This window comes from Symsagittifera roscoffensis, chromosome 8, assembly GCF_963678635.1.
Source record: "Symsagittifera roscoffensis chromosome 8, txSymRosc1.1, whole genome shotgun sequence".
NCBI lineage: Eukaryota > Metazoa > Xenacoelomorpha > Acoela > Convolutidae > Symsagittifera > Symsagittifera roscoffensis.
Window position 1 is genome coordinate 27,716,613 of NC_087069.1, and position 13,827 is coordinate 27,730,439.

A 13,827-nucleotide genomic window follows, 5' to 3' on the forward strand; every position below is an offset into this window, starting at 1 on the left:
GTTCTGTTTGTCTTACATTTTCTCTTCATGCGGTCCACTTTGAGATAGAAAACGCACGACGCTGTGTTGGAACTATTCGACTTCTTTCAGATGGGCGAATTTGAGCTTTTCGAGGATACAGCAATTTTTTAGTTGTCACCCAGGTCAGAATCGTCTTTAAAAGTTTGAGAAATCATTGAATTCTTTAAAAAAAAATTTTAAAGTTGAGAATTCAAGATTGGGAATTCATTGAGAACTCATTTTAGTTCACACCTAGATCAAAATCGTCTGTAAAATATTGAGATTTGTCTTAAATTGTCGTTAAAAGATTGAGAAATTTTTTCGTCAAAAATGCGCAAATTCTTGTTAGGCACTCTATTCATTTGACTCTAAAAACCTCTTGAAGACCTTTAGAGTGGACATGATAGAACTCTACTCTTTTGTATTCATCGATTTATCTATTATCTTTTGTAACTTTAAAGATTATTGCGGTTAAAAAAGTTATATAAAGTTTCAAATGATGGACTCTTTTTTAATTCTTTTAATGAAATAAAATTCTTTAATCATAAAACACAATTCAAATTTGTTAAAGCCCCAAAATAATTTAAGCCGTCAAACTGTTTGTTTGAGATAGGTTTCAGCATTCTCGATATAACAATTTTTTTCGTGACTGCGCTGGGTAGAGAAGTTCATTTTAAAAGCAAACCTTCTAAACACCAACTTGCGCTACGTTTCTTCCCCCTTCCCCCTTTTCCCCCCTCTCGTTTTAAACTCTCGGAAACGATACAATACTACTCAAACATATACTTTCTGAGATAGTTTTTTGATTTTCTTTACTTCGCATTAGCTGCGGGTTCTTTAATTCAAGTTAGCTAAGGGTCTAGAAGATCTATAACACGTCAAGTTTCTTAGTGAATGTTAAAAAGCAAGGCCAACCTCTGCTTCGGTTTTCAAACCAAAAAGTACTATGAAAGTATGTTGAAAACAGACGTTATTTTTAAGTAACATTATTCTACAATTTGCAATTGAAGTCAATTCTTAGACGCGGTGGAGACCTTCCTTCTCGTCGACCGGGAAGTTGTCGCTCTGCTGTCTCGTCTGCTGCTGGCGTAGCTCTTCGACAGCTCCCCAGAATTCATCAACATTTTGCGCCTCCGGACTTCCTCCTCTTTGAACCGTCTCAAAGTGATCTCGTAGGCATCGAAATCGTCTTTCGATTTCCTTGATGGATCGCTATACTCGGCAGACACTTGAGGCACAATCATAGGCAATGTATTGAGTGCCTTAAACAACAAATTGAGGTGAAAAAAGGGCCTTTTGCGTATAACACACTGGCATCAACAGTGAATTGGAAAAAAACCGAACAAACGAAACTTAGCATAACTTTGAAAATGAGGATAGTCAATTAGCCAATGGGAAACAAGAATAACTAAAAATAGCCCAAAACAACACATAAGAGCATCAGTTTTATGACGTAACGAGAGATTTTACGGTTAAGTATGGATATCAAGTATGTTTTCGTATCCTAATAAGTGGGTATAATAATTTTTGTAACAATTAGACAAAGCGGACAAAAAAGCTCACAGAACAAGGAAAAGTAACCCTAAAATCCTAATTTTGAAAAATTACGACACCATTTTTCGTTGTTTTAGTTTATTAATGTCAGCTCAGAAACAGATAGCTGCATTAATGGCAATTAAGTGTTCCTAAATACCTGCAAGTTTAGCAGCAAGCTCAAACTTCTTTTCACGTCATCTGGCCCATTAAAGTAAGAAAGCTCCCCTGGACGAAATCTTCCCTTTCGTGCGAAAATCTCTCGCTCTGACTCGGGTGTTTCCTCTTGCTTGGTTAGGGGTGAACTTAAATTCAATCCTCCAACTGGTTTCTTCATAATTTGTGGCAGCTGAATTGAGTAACTCTGCGATGATGATTTTGACGTCTTCAAATTTTCATCGCTAAGGTCTGCAAAAATAACCTTTCGGAAATACACAGATTTTGGTCTTTTTGTAGTAAATCGAACTTTTAAGTCAAGTAAAATACCATTCATTTTGCTATGGTGTCACAAGTAAAACGAGCGTTTTTTGGCCTTACAAATAATATAAAGAGGGTGTTATATTGATAGGGGAATAAAACCAGGTGATAAAATATTTTGAAACCGGACTTACGAATAAAGAAGCACTTTCACGGCAAAATAAAATTGACAGGAAATCAGACTTGATATCTTTTCCAAAAAGTTATGAAGTCTTAACTAATCTTTCTCAAAAGTAGAGAAAAAACTAAATTTCTGGTCACCGTTTTGGCGTTTTCTAAGCAGCTCGTAGCATTCTCGATGACCGAGTGAAAACGCTTGGCCAATCGGATGGTTTCCGCAGTTGTCAGTTATTGACAACAGTCTCTTAAACATTCTATGTCTTGACATGAGAGAGCACAGATGTCGCACAATTTTGATGCTGTTGTTGCAAACAGCATGAAACAGAACAGTCCGACCTTCATCAAAAGCAAGTTTCAAGCTCAAAAAAATTAGATATTTTTAAGTTTGATACCTTCAATGAAAAGAGTTAGCGTAATCAAAGAAGCCGACCAATTTCTTGTGTTTTGTAATTTTTCATGTTTTGACCAAGGAACAAGGTTTTTGAGAATTTCTAAAGTTTTTTTTTCATATCCAAACTGTATATCATATCCATGTCTTGTAGATTTGGTTGATAAAAATGTTTTTTTTTCATAAGATATGATCTAAGTTAGATCCTATTCGTTTAAAAGGCTCATGATAATTTGCTGTTGTCCATTGTTAAAACACAGCAGGCTAATTAAAAATGTCTATGTTATTTGCTGATATTTTTTCTCTACGTTCCAGCTTGAACTTTGCCATTGACCTTCTTTATCCCGATGGAATAGGTCAAACTCCCCAGAAGATATCAACTGACAGGCTAAAGCGTCCAGTCCAAATATGACACTGTAGAACAGGAGGTCACGACCAAAAATATCTCGTTGTGTGTAGTCGCACCCAAAATCTGAAAGCAAAGAGTCTTCTAGTTTTGAAGGCAAGTTAATGCAAACAGAAAAAATCAAGGACAGATCTAAGATTCTATCGAAGAGGGGTTGTTTTTGGAGGGGGGAGGTTGGGTTTAAAAATTTCAGGCCAAACAAAATTGTTTTTTTTTCTAGGTCGTCCAAAATGGTTTTCCGAGCTCTGCTAATTCACTCTCAAGAACCCATTTTAACCAAATTATCCTATTCGCAGGCAATTGATTGATAAACAGGCCTAGAAAGAGTTTTTTTCAGTACTTTCTCAAAGATGCTGGCCAAAAAATCGCTTTTTTTCGAAGCGCGGTTCCACCTCAAAATTAGTATTTACTGGCACGGAGGGTACCTTTTACAAAATTTTAGAACCGGTCATCCAAAAATGGATGTCTAAAGACTGTATCAAAGGGGTCCCTAGAGGCGGTCAGGGTGTCGAATCCCGCCACTGGGTAAAAGCAGGGGCGAATTCAGGGGGTGGGGTATTCGACCCTGGGGGATTCGACTCTCAGGATGACCGACCCTAAATTTTTCTAAGGGCGCTTTTGGGGCCAGTATATAGAAAATTTGAGGGTGAAACGTGCGCCGAAAAAGCACAATTTATAAATCAAATTTTCAGCTATCCAAAAAACCTTCAAAAGCGTTTTTTGGTTTGTATTCAGAAAAATGTTTTTTATTTCAAAAGAGCTCGGAAAATCTGTTTGGCCGATATGAAAAAATTCTACAAAACTTTTGATTTTTTTTAAATCAGCCGCCCTCGAGAAAATCTCAGATCCGCCCCTGGGAAAAAAGGTAAATTGGTCTTAAACAATTTAATGACAGTTTTTCTGGAACCTTATTACGATATAACCTTAATCGAGGCGCGCAGATAACAATGAGCTTTGAAGCTCCAACAACCCATGATTTTTGAAGCGGAGCGTCGCCTTCAATTGTTTTCTTTAGTCGCAAACAAAAACAAAACTTTTCATTTCTGCTTCCCATTTTTCAGTTTAGAAGAAACAATACAGATCCGAGCACCAGCGGATTTAGGGGAAGGGGAGGGGAAGGACGTTCCTTCTCTCTGGGATTTGTCCACCTGCCGACCCAAAGGGCCCCTTTGTACTAATTTGAGACATCAATCTTTGGCTGACGGACTTTCTTAAGGCACCTTCGCGCCTAAGTTGACTAGTTTTGAGGGAGAAGCAATTTTTTTGGTCACAGTTTTCGAAAAAGTGCCTAAAAACCCCTTTTTGGCCTATTCTCTCAAAATCTTGCTTGAGGCGCTGAAAACTAGGCCAAAACGGTCTCTTTATTGCTCTGGGAGAGCTCGGAACATCAATTTGGTCGAACTGAAAAAAGTCGACAAAATTTCCGAATATATCCTCGAGAAAATACTAGACCCGCCCCTGGCTCCGAGTATTCCTCAAAACTCCCAGATAATTCAGTTTTTGAAGCTTCTTTGCTCACCAAGTAAGTGTTCGATGATCTTCTCGGCCACTGACCCCTTTCTGGTAGCCGCCACTATCAGTGCATTCTGACCAAAACTATTCCTGACCCCAATGTCGAAATTGCTATCTGGTCTCCTTAGCAGAAAATGAATGGTCGATGGATGACAATGTTTGATCAGATCGAAAACTCCAATTTCACACATTGTTCAAGAAATACAAAAACAAATCAATATTTATCACCAGGTGATATTATAAATAAACTATAAAGTTTATTGTAAGCGTTCGATGCAGAGTCAGTGAAAAACACGATATGAAAGCTGATATGAGACTTGAGTTAGTTAAAAGACTGACTTTTTGCTTCTCAAAACAGTTAAATCAAGCGTAAAAGTTTATATTTGTGCACTTGTTATCTAAATGTTTCTCAAATTACGTATTTAAACTCAGTTTATTTTCGTTAACAAAAAAAACACAAAATCTCACTAAACCATGGATTTTTTTTCTGTTAGCAGAAAACAATCTTGCCCGAAAAATTTATGCCTTTGAAATTTTCAATTTTTATCTTTCTGAACTTTATGAAAACTGAAGAAACAGTTTTTTGAACTTGAGATTCGTGAAAAATTTATTGTGTCAGGCAATTGTTATTGGTATCTTAGGCTATTTTGTATTTTTGTTCCGTTCACTCGAACAATGGAAAAGAATTTTGGATTAGGGTCTGTTTTTTTCTGTCAGTTTTCAATTTTGATTACCTCACTGAAGAATTGAACGGTGCCAAGTAGGGTATCAAATCGAAGTTCTTTTGATAGTCATTTTGGATTCTAAAAAGCTTCAAAAGAATTCTCTCAGAGTTTGGGGAGCGGTGGTGAGCTGGTTACGTCTCCGGCTTTCTATTGCATGTAGTTCTAAAACAGGGGCACAAAAGCTGCCCGCCGTGATGAGGTGTACAGCTCTTGTGTTTGTGTTGAACCTTTCCCCCGTGGATAAATGGTCATAATCTTAATCTGAGAAAAACAAATTTGATTTTTTAAATAGCTTTCCAGACTAAACTACAATAAAATTGTTGGGAGACTAACCTCCTTATTGTAATTTTAATTTAATTCCAATTAACAATTTTTCTAGCATTTTGTTTTTTTTTCTTGCTCTAGAATAAAAAAAATTTTTGAACCTAATTATTTGCAAAAAAATAACATTTTTACTTGAACATAATTACTTGTTCTTTTATTACTTTTTTGTCGTTTTACATTTTTATACCTTATTTTGGTTGGAATATTTTGTGCTACTTGCACAACACAGCACAGACTAAAACTATTTTTTTATCCTCAACCAAATTTTTAAAAAGTAAATCTTTTGAGCAAATAATCCATCAGTTTTTCAGGTCAAAAATTTGAAAACAAAACGAAGAAACATGAAACAGGAGCTGCATGCTAATGACAATAGTGATTTAAGTGCAACCTACTCCAAAAATGGCGTGAAGTACCTGCTACGTTGTGAACACTGCAAAAATTGAACAATTAGTCGGTTAGAAAAAATTGGTTTGACTCTTTTGAAAAACTGATGTTTACAGAACAGCAGGGAGCAAATCTTTTTTCCGTTTCTCTTTCAAAAAGCAGCAAAGAGGAGGCAAACTTTGATGATACACATAGTTAAGCTTTTTGAATTTTTATTTAGGTTTGGTTTTAATAACATCGAGTATTACAAGAATGAACTTTGTACTGAACTAACTCATTAGTTGGCTTAATGCTTTACCGAGTTACTCTCACACAGCACGGAGACAACGAAAAACTTTTAGATTGTGCGAAATTGACACCTTCGATTTTGTTCTGAATTCTGGCATCAATGAGAGAGAAACATGCATCAAGTACAAATTGATCAGGTTCAAACATAATTTTCCGACATTGTTGTCAGGTTGCAGAAAAAAACTCCAAAGGGGTAAAAAAAGTTTAGAATAATGTTGCTCTCCCTTTTCCTCGTGTGGAGAAAATTTTTCCATGAAAATTTAATTGATAAGGTTAGTTAGTAAGTATTAGTATGTTCCGTGACTGATAAAAAGTTTTTTTGAATTCTCAATTTTAATAAAAATATGCATTTGTTCCACCCACAATCAGTTATATAACTGCAAAAATTGCCACATTCGATTTTGTTCTGCATTCGAGCATCAGTGACGGAGAAATGTGCTTCAAGCACAAAATGAATCAGTTCAAAAATAATTTTCCGATGATGTCATCAGGTTGCAGAAAAAACTTCACAATTGAATAGTTTTTTTTTCAAATTTTAGAACAATTCTGCTCTCCTTTTTCCTCGTGTCGAGAGATATATTCCAAAAAACTTCAACTGCTAAGGTCAGTTAGTTAAATTCTAGTATAATTGGTGACTGATAAAATGTTTTTTTTTTGTTCTTAGTAAAACTGTACACTTGTTCCACCCACAATCAGTTTCATAGCTGCACAAGTTGATTCAACAAGAAAATGTTTCTTTCTCTCTCGTAGTTTTCAGTTCAGCACAAAATGCAGTTCTGTGAAAAAATCTTTGAAAGAGAAAAATTATGAAATCTAGAGAAACTATGAAATCGTACGAGAAAAATCTTATTATATTTCCAAATCTTAAAGGAAAATTGCATGACTAGCTTTTTTTTCATGGATCGAAACATTTTTTTTTCGAGTTTTGCAATGTATCGTGTTTGATAAGTTTTTCTAAAACAAAAAGAACCACTTGTTAAGGGGAAAATTGTAAAAGAGAAAGAAATCTAGGCGTTTGTAGATTGTATTTCTGAAATTAAATTTCATGTTTTGTATATGTTATTTTTTGTATATGGGTAATTGAGAATTGAGGTCTGCCTTTGATAGAATCATGTTTAACTTACCATATAAAAAATAAAAAAAATTAGGGTGTTTATACTCATAGTCATAAAAAAATCAGAGCAGCGTACATTATAGACAAAAGTAACAAAATTTTAACAAAAAAAATTTTTTTTGAAAAAAGCTAATTTGAGCATAAAAGTGATTTTCCGACTTTATTTTAAAACTTTTTTGCCGCCTTGTGAAAATCATTTATCGCAAACTTTTCTTATATTGAAGTTCTATGATAATTTTTTTAAACTCTCGTGTGTGGAAGAATTGCATGATCAGCATTCTAATTGTATAAAACTGTATGATAAACATTTTTGGTCAACTCGGATTGCGTCAGTACGCAGCTACATCATTTAATGGGTATAAGTCGATGAGCGGTAAAAAAAATTGGCCGAAGCACAAATTGCACTTAAGCGCTGCCAATAATATTCATGACATTTTTCAATTAATCTGCTAATTGAGTGTTTTATACCCGCATTTCCTAATTAAAGTGAAAGAAAGTCGATTAGAATGGATTGAAATAACAACAAATCTCAACAAATTGTGATTGCTAAACGAAATATGTTTGTCAAAATGTCAACGAAATGTCTTCGCTAATTGTGCGTGTCGGTGGGTGTGGTTGTAAATGTGGGCAGTGCAGAGTGGTTATTTTTTCTTCCGCCCAATCGGTTCAACCATCATAATTCATTTTTTGTACAATGGCAAACATACTATATGCTGAAGACATAACCTACAAACTCTAGAATTGCTCAATTAACCTTGTGAAGGAGGAAAAAAGGCAAAACAACTCTATCAGTTCAATGTTTCCTTTGCGGACATGGGAATTTTTCATGACTAACATTGAAAGCGATAGATGAATTTTGAATTTTCAAGTATCAATCGATCTGTTTTTTTTTATTTCAGAAATTGATGAAAAAGAATTGAATCTGTCCTATTAACTAAAATTCACTAAGTTAACAAGCTTGAAATTTTGCCTTAGATTACATCCAGTACCGAAAATTGTTTTTAATTCTAACGAGAAATAATTAATTTGTAATCTAAATATTCGGCCAAAAATTCTTGAAATGTTTAAATAAAGCAAGGACTTTCTTATATTACGAGGTCAAAATGTGTATTTTGTGAATTATAAGCGGAGCCTGCTACAAGATGCTCCCTTTGCTCTTCTTTTTTTCTTTCAATTTTTTTGATCGTTCAGACAAAACCACAACATGTTTGAAGACTTGTCTCTGGAATCCAAGAACATACAGACACAAAATTGTGCGCCTATCTAGTTCTCAATTTGGCTTCGTAATGTACAGCTTTTTGTATTTTTTATCTAATTTTAATCGGAAATTAGCTAACCTACGTTAAATCTAGCTTGAAAAAATCAGCTGGTTAGACTAAAATCCCAACATAACGTTGGCTAGACGGTTGTACTATCCGCAAGGCCACATGATCTTAAACCAACGAACAGTTTTAACAATCCAATAACATATTGTTATAATTGTTATAGCACTTGTTAAGTCACATTGTTTTGCCACGGCTAATATGCATACTCGAAGCATGTTTGGCTCGCTTTGGTTGATCATTGAACTGTTTATGGTTTTTATTTCCAGAACTTGTTTATATCTAATGTTGGATGATAAAAAAAATTCTATACAGAAAACACAAAAAATTAGGTTAGATTATCTATATAAAAATTTAATCCAGATTTCAAGCTTTTGTTGAGTAGGTACGGGTTGCAAATGGCGGAAGTTTGAAGCATCAAGATTATGTACGGAACAGTTAAGTAACGAAAAGCCATATGTAAGTTACATGAGAACCCGTGTTGACGTCCAAACAAGAAAAATATCTATCATACATTTTAATATATGGAGTCTATGAAAAAAATTGATTGCCATACAATTTTCATAAACAAAATTTCTATGACTAGCATTTTCCAACTCGATTTTTTTTCGCGAAAGTCATCTCCCACAGTGAGGTTCCGTGGATAACATTCAATTATAATCGTGGTCAGAAGTTTGGCCATTACAATCGATTATAATTACAATTTGGGACCACGCAATCGATGATAATCTATTATATTTCACCAAATTTAATTGTTTTTTGGTGAAATTAAATCGTATATAATTCATTGACTTCCATCTTAAAAGAATAAAATGGACTGTGATCCTTATTGATATCTACCAAATTTTTCTGCAAATTTGGCAAATTTTTCTGAATTATGTTGGGCGCCAAAATGTGCGCTCAGTCTCCTTTGAGCAAGTTAAATTTTTTCAAACCATAAAATTTTATTCGTATATCCGGTAATTCAAACGGTTAGTGTCGTAATCCATAAACAAAATCAAATTCTGCTATAAAACGCATTCTTAACAGTGTTTGTTTTTCGGTACAAACTTGAATGATACATTGGTGCAAACTAGCCAGAACAACCGGTGATTGTCTTTGAGACAAATTGCTCTTTCGACGGTCAGCCTTTTATCAAGGCTGAATCAAATTAGAGCGAACAACTGTTTAACTAAGCTGTAACCCACTTTTTCGGTATATTAATACATGGGCCGCTGGGGGAATCACACCTACGCCGGAAAAGTCTGCTGGTATTCTGTACATTCGAAGGTACATTCGCTTGTCCATCTGTTCTCATGCGTAGTTACTTTTATGCAATTATACTCTCGCAAATTCGCTTTGCAACACACAGCCTCCTCGATTTCTAAATTTGCTCACAAACAATTAAAAAACAACCAGGTTTTGCAGAACGATATTGCTCACACTTTAAACACAGGTCTTCACATTTTAACACACATGTTGAACACGCCCAAACTCACACCTATCCCCCACCTAGCTTTACACCTAGCACACCTACACCATCTCCAACTATCCACCCACGCCCAACCTACTTCAATCCCACCTACCTCAACCCGTCCTACCGCACCCCCACAACCCTCACCTGCTCTACCCCCACAGCTACCCCACACACGTAAGTTTGGGGGAGTAAAGGACTGTGGAAGGGGGGCAGTGTTTTTGTGTGTGTATGTGTGTGTGTGTGTGTATGTGTGTGTGTGGCGTTGCAAATGTAAGTGAAGGATATGAGTGGAGGTTGTATTAGAAGAAAGTAAACAGACTTATGGGAGTTAGCGTAAGTAATTCGGGGGAGGGTGAGAAAAGCCTAAAAAAACAAAGAGAAAACAATACAGCATTCTGCTGTAGCCAAATGCAGAACACAATTTTGCTATTGCAATGTTCAAAATCGAAAAATTTCTTACAAAGTTTTGGAAATTCTAGGCTTTTAAAATTAAAACCCGTAATATTTTACAATAATCTGAAATAAACCATTACCACCTTTTGTTTTTGGAGAAATTACATCGATTATGATCCACTTAAATCCTTCAAAAAGGATTATATTAGATTTTGAACCTTTTACCAATTTTTTTTGTCAAAATTTGCGACTTTTTCTGGGTTACCCACAGCCTACCCGATTCACATATTCTGCCCACCACACACACACACACACACACAGACACACACACACACACACACACACACACACACGTACCCTCCCTCTCCCAAAACTACTTGGCACCCGCTCCCGTAAGTTTTGGGGCGTAAATGTCTGTAGGGGGGCAATGTGTTTGTGTGTGTGTGTGTATGTGTGTGTGGCGTTGTAAGGGTAAGTGACTGATGAGTGGAGGTTGTCATAAAAGAAAGAAGTTAAAATGATAAGAGTTAGTGTAAATATTTCGGGGGAGGGTGAGAAAAGCAGGAAAAAAACAAGAAGAAAACAATTCAATTTTTTGCTGTAGCCAAATGCAAAACCCAATTCAGCAATTGCAATGTTCAAATTTTAAGAATTTACTGTCAGGGTTTTCGATTAAAATCCATTTTAATCCGTTATAATCCTAAATACTTCATTAACACCCATTATAATGGATTATATTGATTTCTTTTTGTTTGTTTTGTAATCCATTTTTATTACATTATCATTGAAAATTTTGTTTATTTTTGTTTGAAACTTGTTTTTGTTGACAATTTAATGAAAAAAAATGAAACAAATTGAATTTTTTGTGTATATAATGCAGTCCAGGTTGAGTTTTTTACCCAAGAAATCCAAAAACTACAAACAAATAGTCGATTAATTACCACAATTTGTTTTGTTCGTCTCAGATAAGAAAAACATGAGTTAATTCTTTTATTCGCCAATGCTAAGATTAACATGAATTAAAAAAACAGCCTGTTTTCTCAACCACCGAATTTTTCTAAATAAAATTCTTTCTAACCATATGCAAAATTAGGTTTTCGATATTCGATTCAGTGAGAAAAGATTGACATTAACTTCCATGGCTAAAATCACTAAATGCCGTTTATCAGCGTGGTAACTGCCAGTTAATTGGAAATTCGGCCAGTGTTTTTCGGATAAAAGTTTCAAACCATTTTTTTGTATTTTCCTATATAGAAAAAGGCTTATCATGCATTTTCTTAGTATGGAAAAAAAGTTAAGTGCAAAAAAATTTTTTTTTTGTTATTTTCATAAAATACCTTAAAAAGTGTGGCAGACAGCTTGTTATTCCATTGCAAAATTTGGCAAAAATGCTTTCTTGAATTTCATACTATGAATAAACTTTTTATCGTGCAGTTTTATTACTATTTTTTTAATATAAGCAGTTTGCCAACCGGGGAAGATCCATTGGAATTTTTAAGCTAAAAAATATATATTTTTTACTAGTTGTTTAAGCAATGCAAGTTTTCCCCTGTTATTTTCATTCTAACTGATTCTTCTGCCATTTACAGTCTCTTAATTTTTGTTTCGAACTTCGAAGAAAGTGCCGGAATATTTATACTTGAAGTAGTTTTTTTATTCAGTTAAATTTTGACGTGTTAAACATTCGTCGTTTTTGACCGAATTTTTATACCATCTGAAACATCTCATAGTCTTGAGCTCAATTTGTTTACAACAAATCCTGTGATCATTTTTTGGTTATAGGAGTTTGAAATTTGCGAATTTGGCCAGTTTGGAACAATTAACGAGCGACAAGTTGCCTTTTAATAAATCATTTCCATTTGAATTGGTGCCAGCGTTTTGGTGTTCTTGATACAAATCGAGACGATAAGTTCACCTAATTTTGTTTCAAATAGAGTGTTTGGAAGAAAAACAGACAAAATTGAAACAAAAAAATCATTTGTTTATTTTTTTCATTATTTTTTTAATGAATTTGTAATGCAAAATGTTTTTACTCAGCTTCAACGGCAATTGGAACATTCAAGACTTTGCCTCAGTATTTGAGCAGTCTTGTTTAACATTATAAAAGATAATTAATCATATACAATTGACTCCTTGAGGCTTTTGCTGAGACAGAAATCAAAGTTGCTTTATATCAGCTGAAGTACAGTGCGGGTGGATTCAGTATGTTGAGATTGTGAGTTTTAATTGTTTTTCTGAATAATCCATTTTCTTTTTTTATCTCTTAGCTTTTGATCATTTTCCTAAGTGTCTCAGTGAATAAAAAACTATCTGCTTATAAGCATTTTTACCAATACACATTTTTCATCCGCTTCAAAAAATTGTGAAGTTCTTTGTATCAAGTTGTTTCATCTATCAAAAATAATACCTCTCTTAAGCATAATAATCAGTGCTTCTCTTAACAAAAAAATGTTGAAATTGAGCTGATTTAATGAATGGGAATGGTATTTGATCAGAAAATAATAATTGCGACAAACTTACTCGTTTTGATATCATGTTTGAAACCTAATACTGAAATATAAGAAAGAAATTCAAACAATCTTAGATAAGACTACTCAAAAAAATTGTAATCAGGGTCGGATTTGGGGGGGAGGCAGGGGAGGCGGACGCCTTTTTTCGGGGATTCGACCCTCTCCTGACCCGAAGAGTCCCCCCTTTGGACTATTTTGAGATATCCATATTTGGTTGCGGGCCTATAAAATTTATAATTGGCCTGTTTTTTCGAAATTTTCTAAAACCAAATCGGGTGGTTGGTCGACCATTTATAAAAAAAAATTCGACAAAATTTTCGAAAATTTTTTAAAAATCCGCGCCCCTCGAGAAAATTCTAGATCTGCCCCTGATTGTAACCCAAATTAATTTTCTGTTACTTGCGAAGAACTATTTATAAATTTACCAAAAATGTTCACAGGTTGAATATCTTTTTGTATTGGAGCTCAAAGAAACAAAATCTTTCGCTGATACATAAAAAATTCTGTCAAAAAAGCAATAGTTAAAAAGAAAAAACTTGTCTGAAGAAAAGAAAACCACCCGAGCACAAATATTCCGTCACTTTCATCGAAAGTCGGATTAGTAATGAAAACTAATTTCTTTATACTATACCCCTTTAAATTTCATCAATGCTTCGAGAACTGCAATTTGGACCATCTTCTCGGTATAAAAGCGCGATCGATTGCCCAGTGAAGGTTCTGAGTCACATTTAAAACTCAAATTAATTAATGATGTTTTGTTCAACCAAACCGCTTGTTGTGTTTAGTCTTTTCAGTGCAGACTTTGTAACGTATCTATTGGAATTTGTATTGCACAATTAATTTTCACTATGTTAAAAATTTTGCTGACAAAGATG

General features: G+C 34.5%; 1 protein-coding gene across 1 annotated transcript; it reads right to left on the reverse strand.

Annotated features, from left to right (window-relative positions):
- Positions 1–780: 780 nt before the first annotated feature.
- On the reverse strand, positions 781–4,770 carry LOC134853094 (uncharacterized). Its single transcript, XM_063869029.1, has 5 exons — positions 4,444–4,770; positions 2,853–2,990; positions 2,272–2,466; positions 1,694–1,941; positions 781–1,262 (listed from the first exon to the last, which is right to left on the reverse strand). The coding sequence occupies exons 1-5, from the start codon at positions 4,625–4,627 to the stop codon at positions 1,011–1,013; spliced, it is 1,017 nt and encodes a 338-aa protein (XP_063725099.1). The 5' UTR covers positions 4,628–4,770; the 3' UTR covers positions 781–1,010.
- Positions 4,771–13,827: the final 9,057 nt, after the last annotated feature.

Excerpts from the sequence above, each read along its gene's own strand:
- LOC134853094 (XM_063869029.1), bottom strand. The coding sequence starts at position 4,627 with ATGTGTGAAATTGGAGTTTTCGATCTGATCAAACATTGTCATCCATCG. Across the intron at positions 2,991-4,443 it reads GATCATCGAACACTTACTTG|ATTTTGGGTGCGACTACACA; the intron begins GTGAGCAAAGAA and ends CTTTGCTTTCAG. Across the intron at positions 1,942-2,271 it reads GCTTAGAAAACGCCAAAACG|ACCTTAGCGATGAAAATTTG; the intron begins GTGACCAGAAAT and ends TTATTTTTGCAG.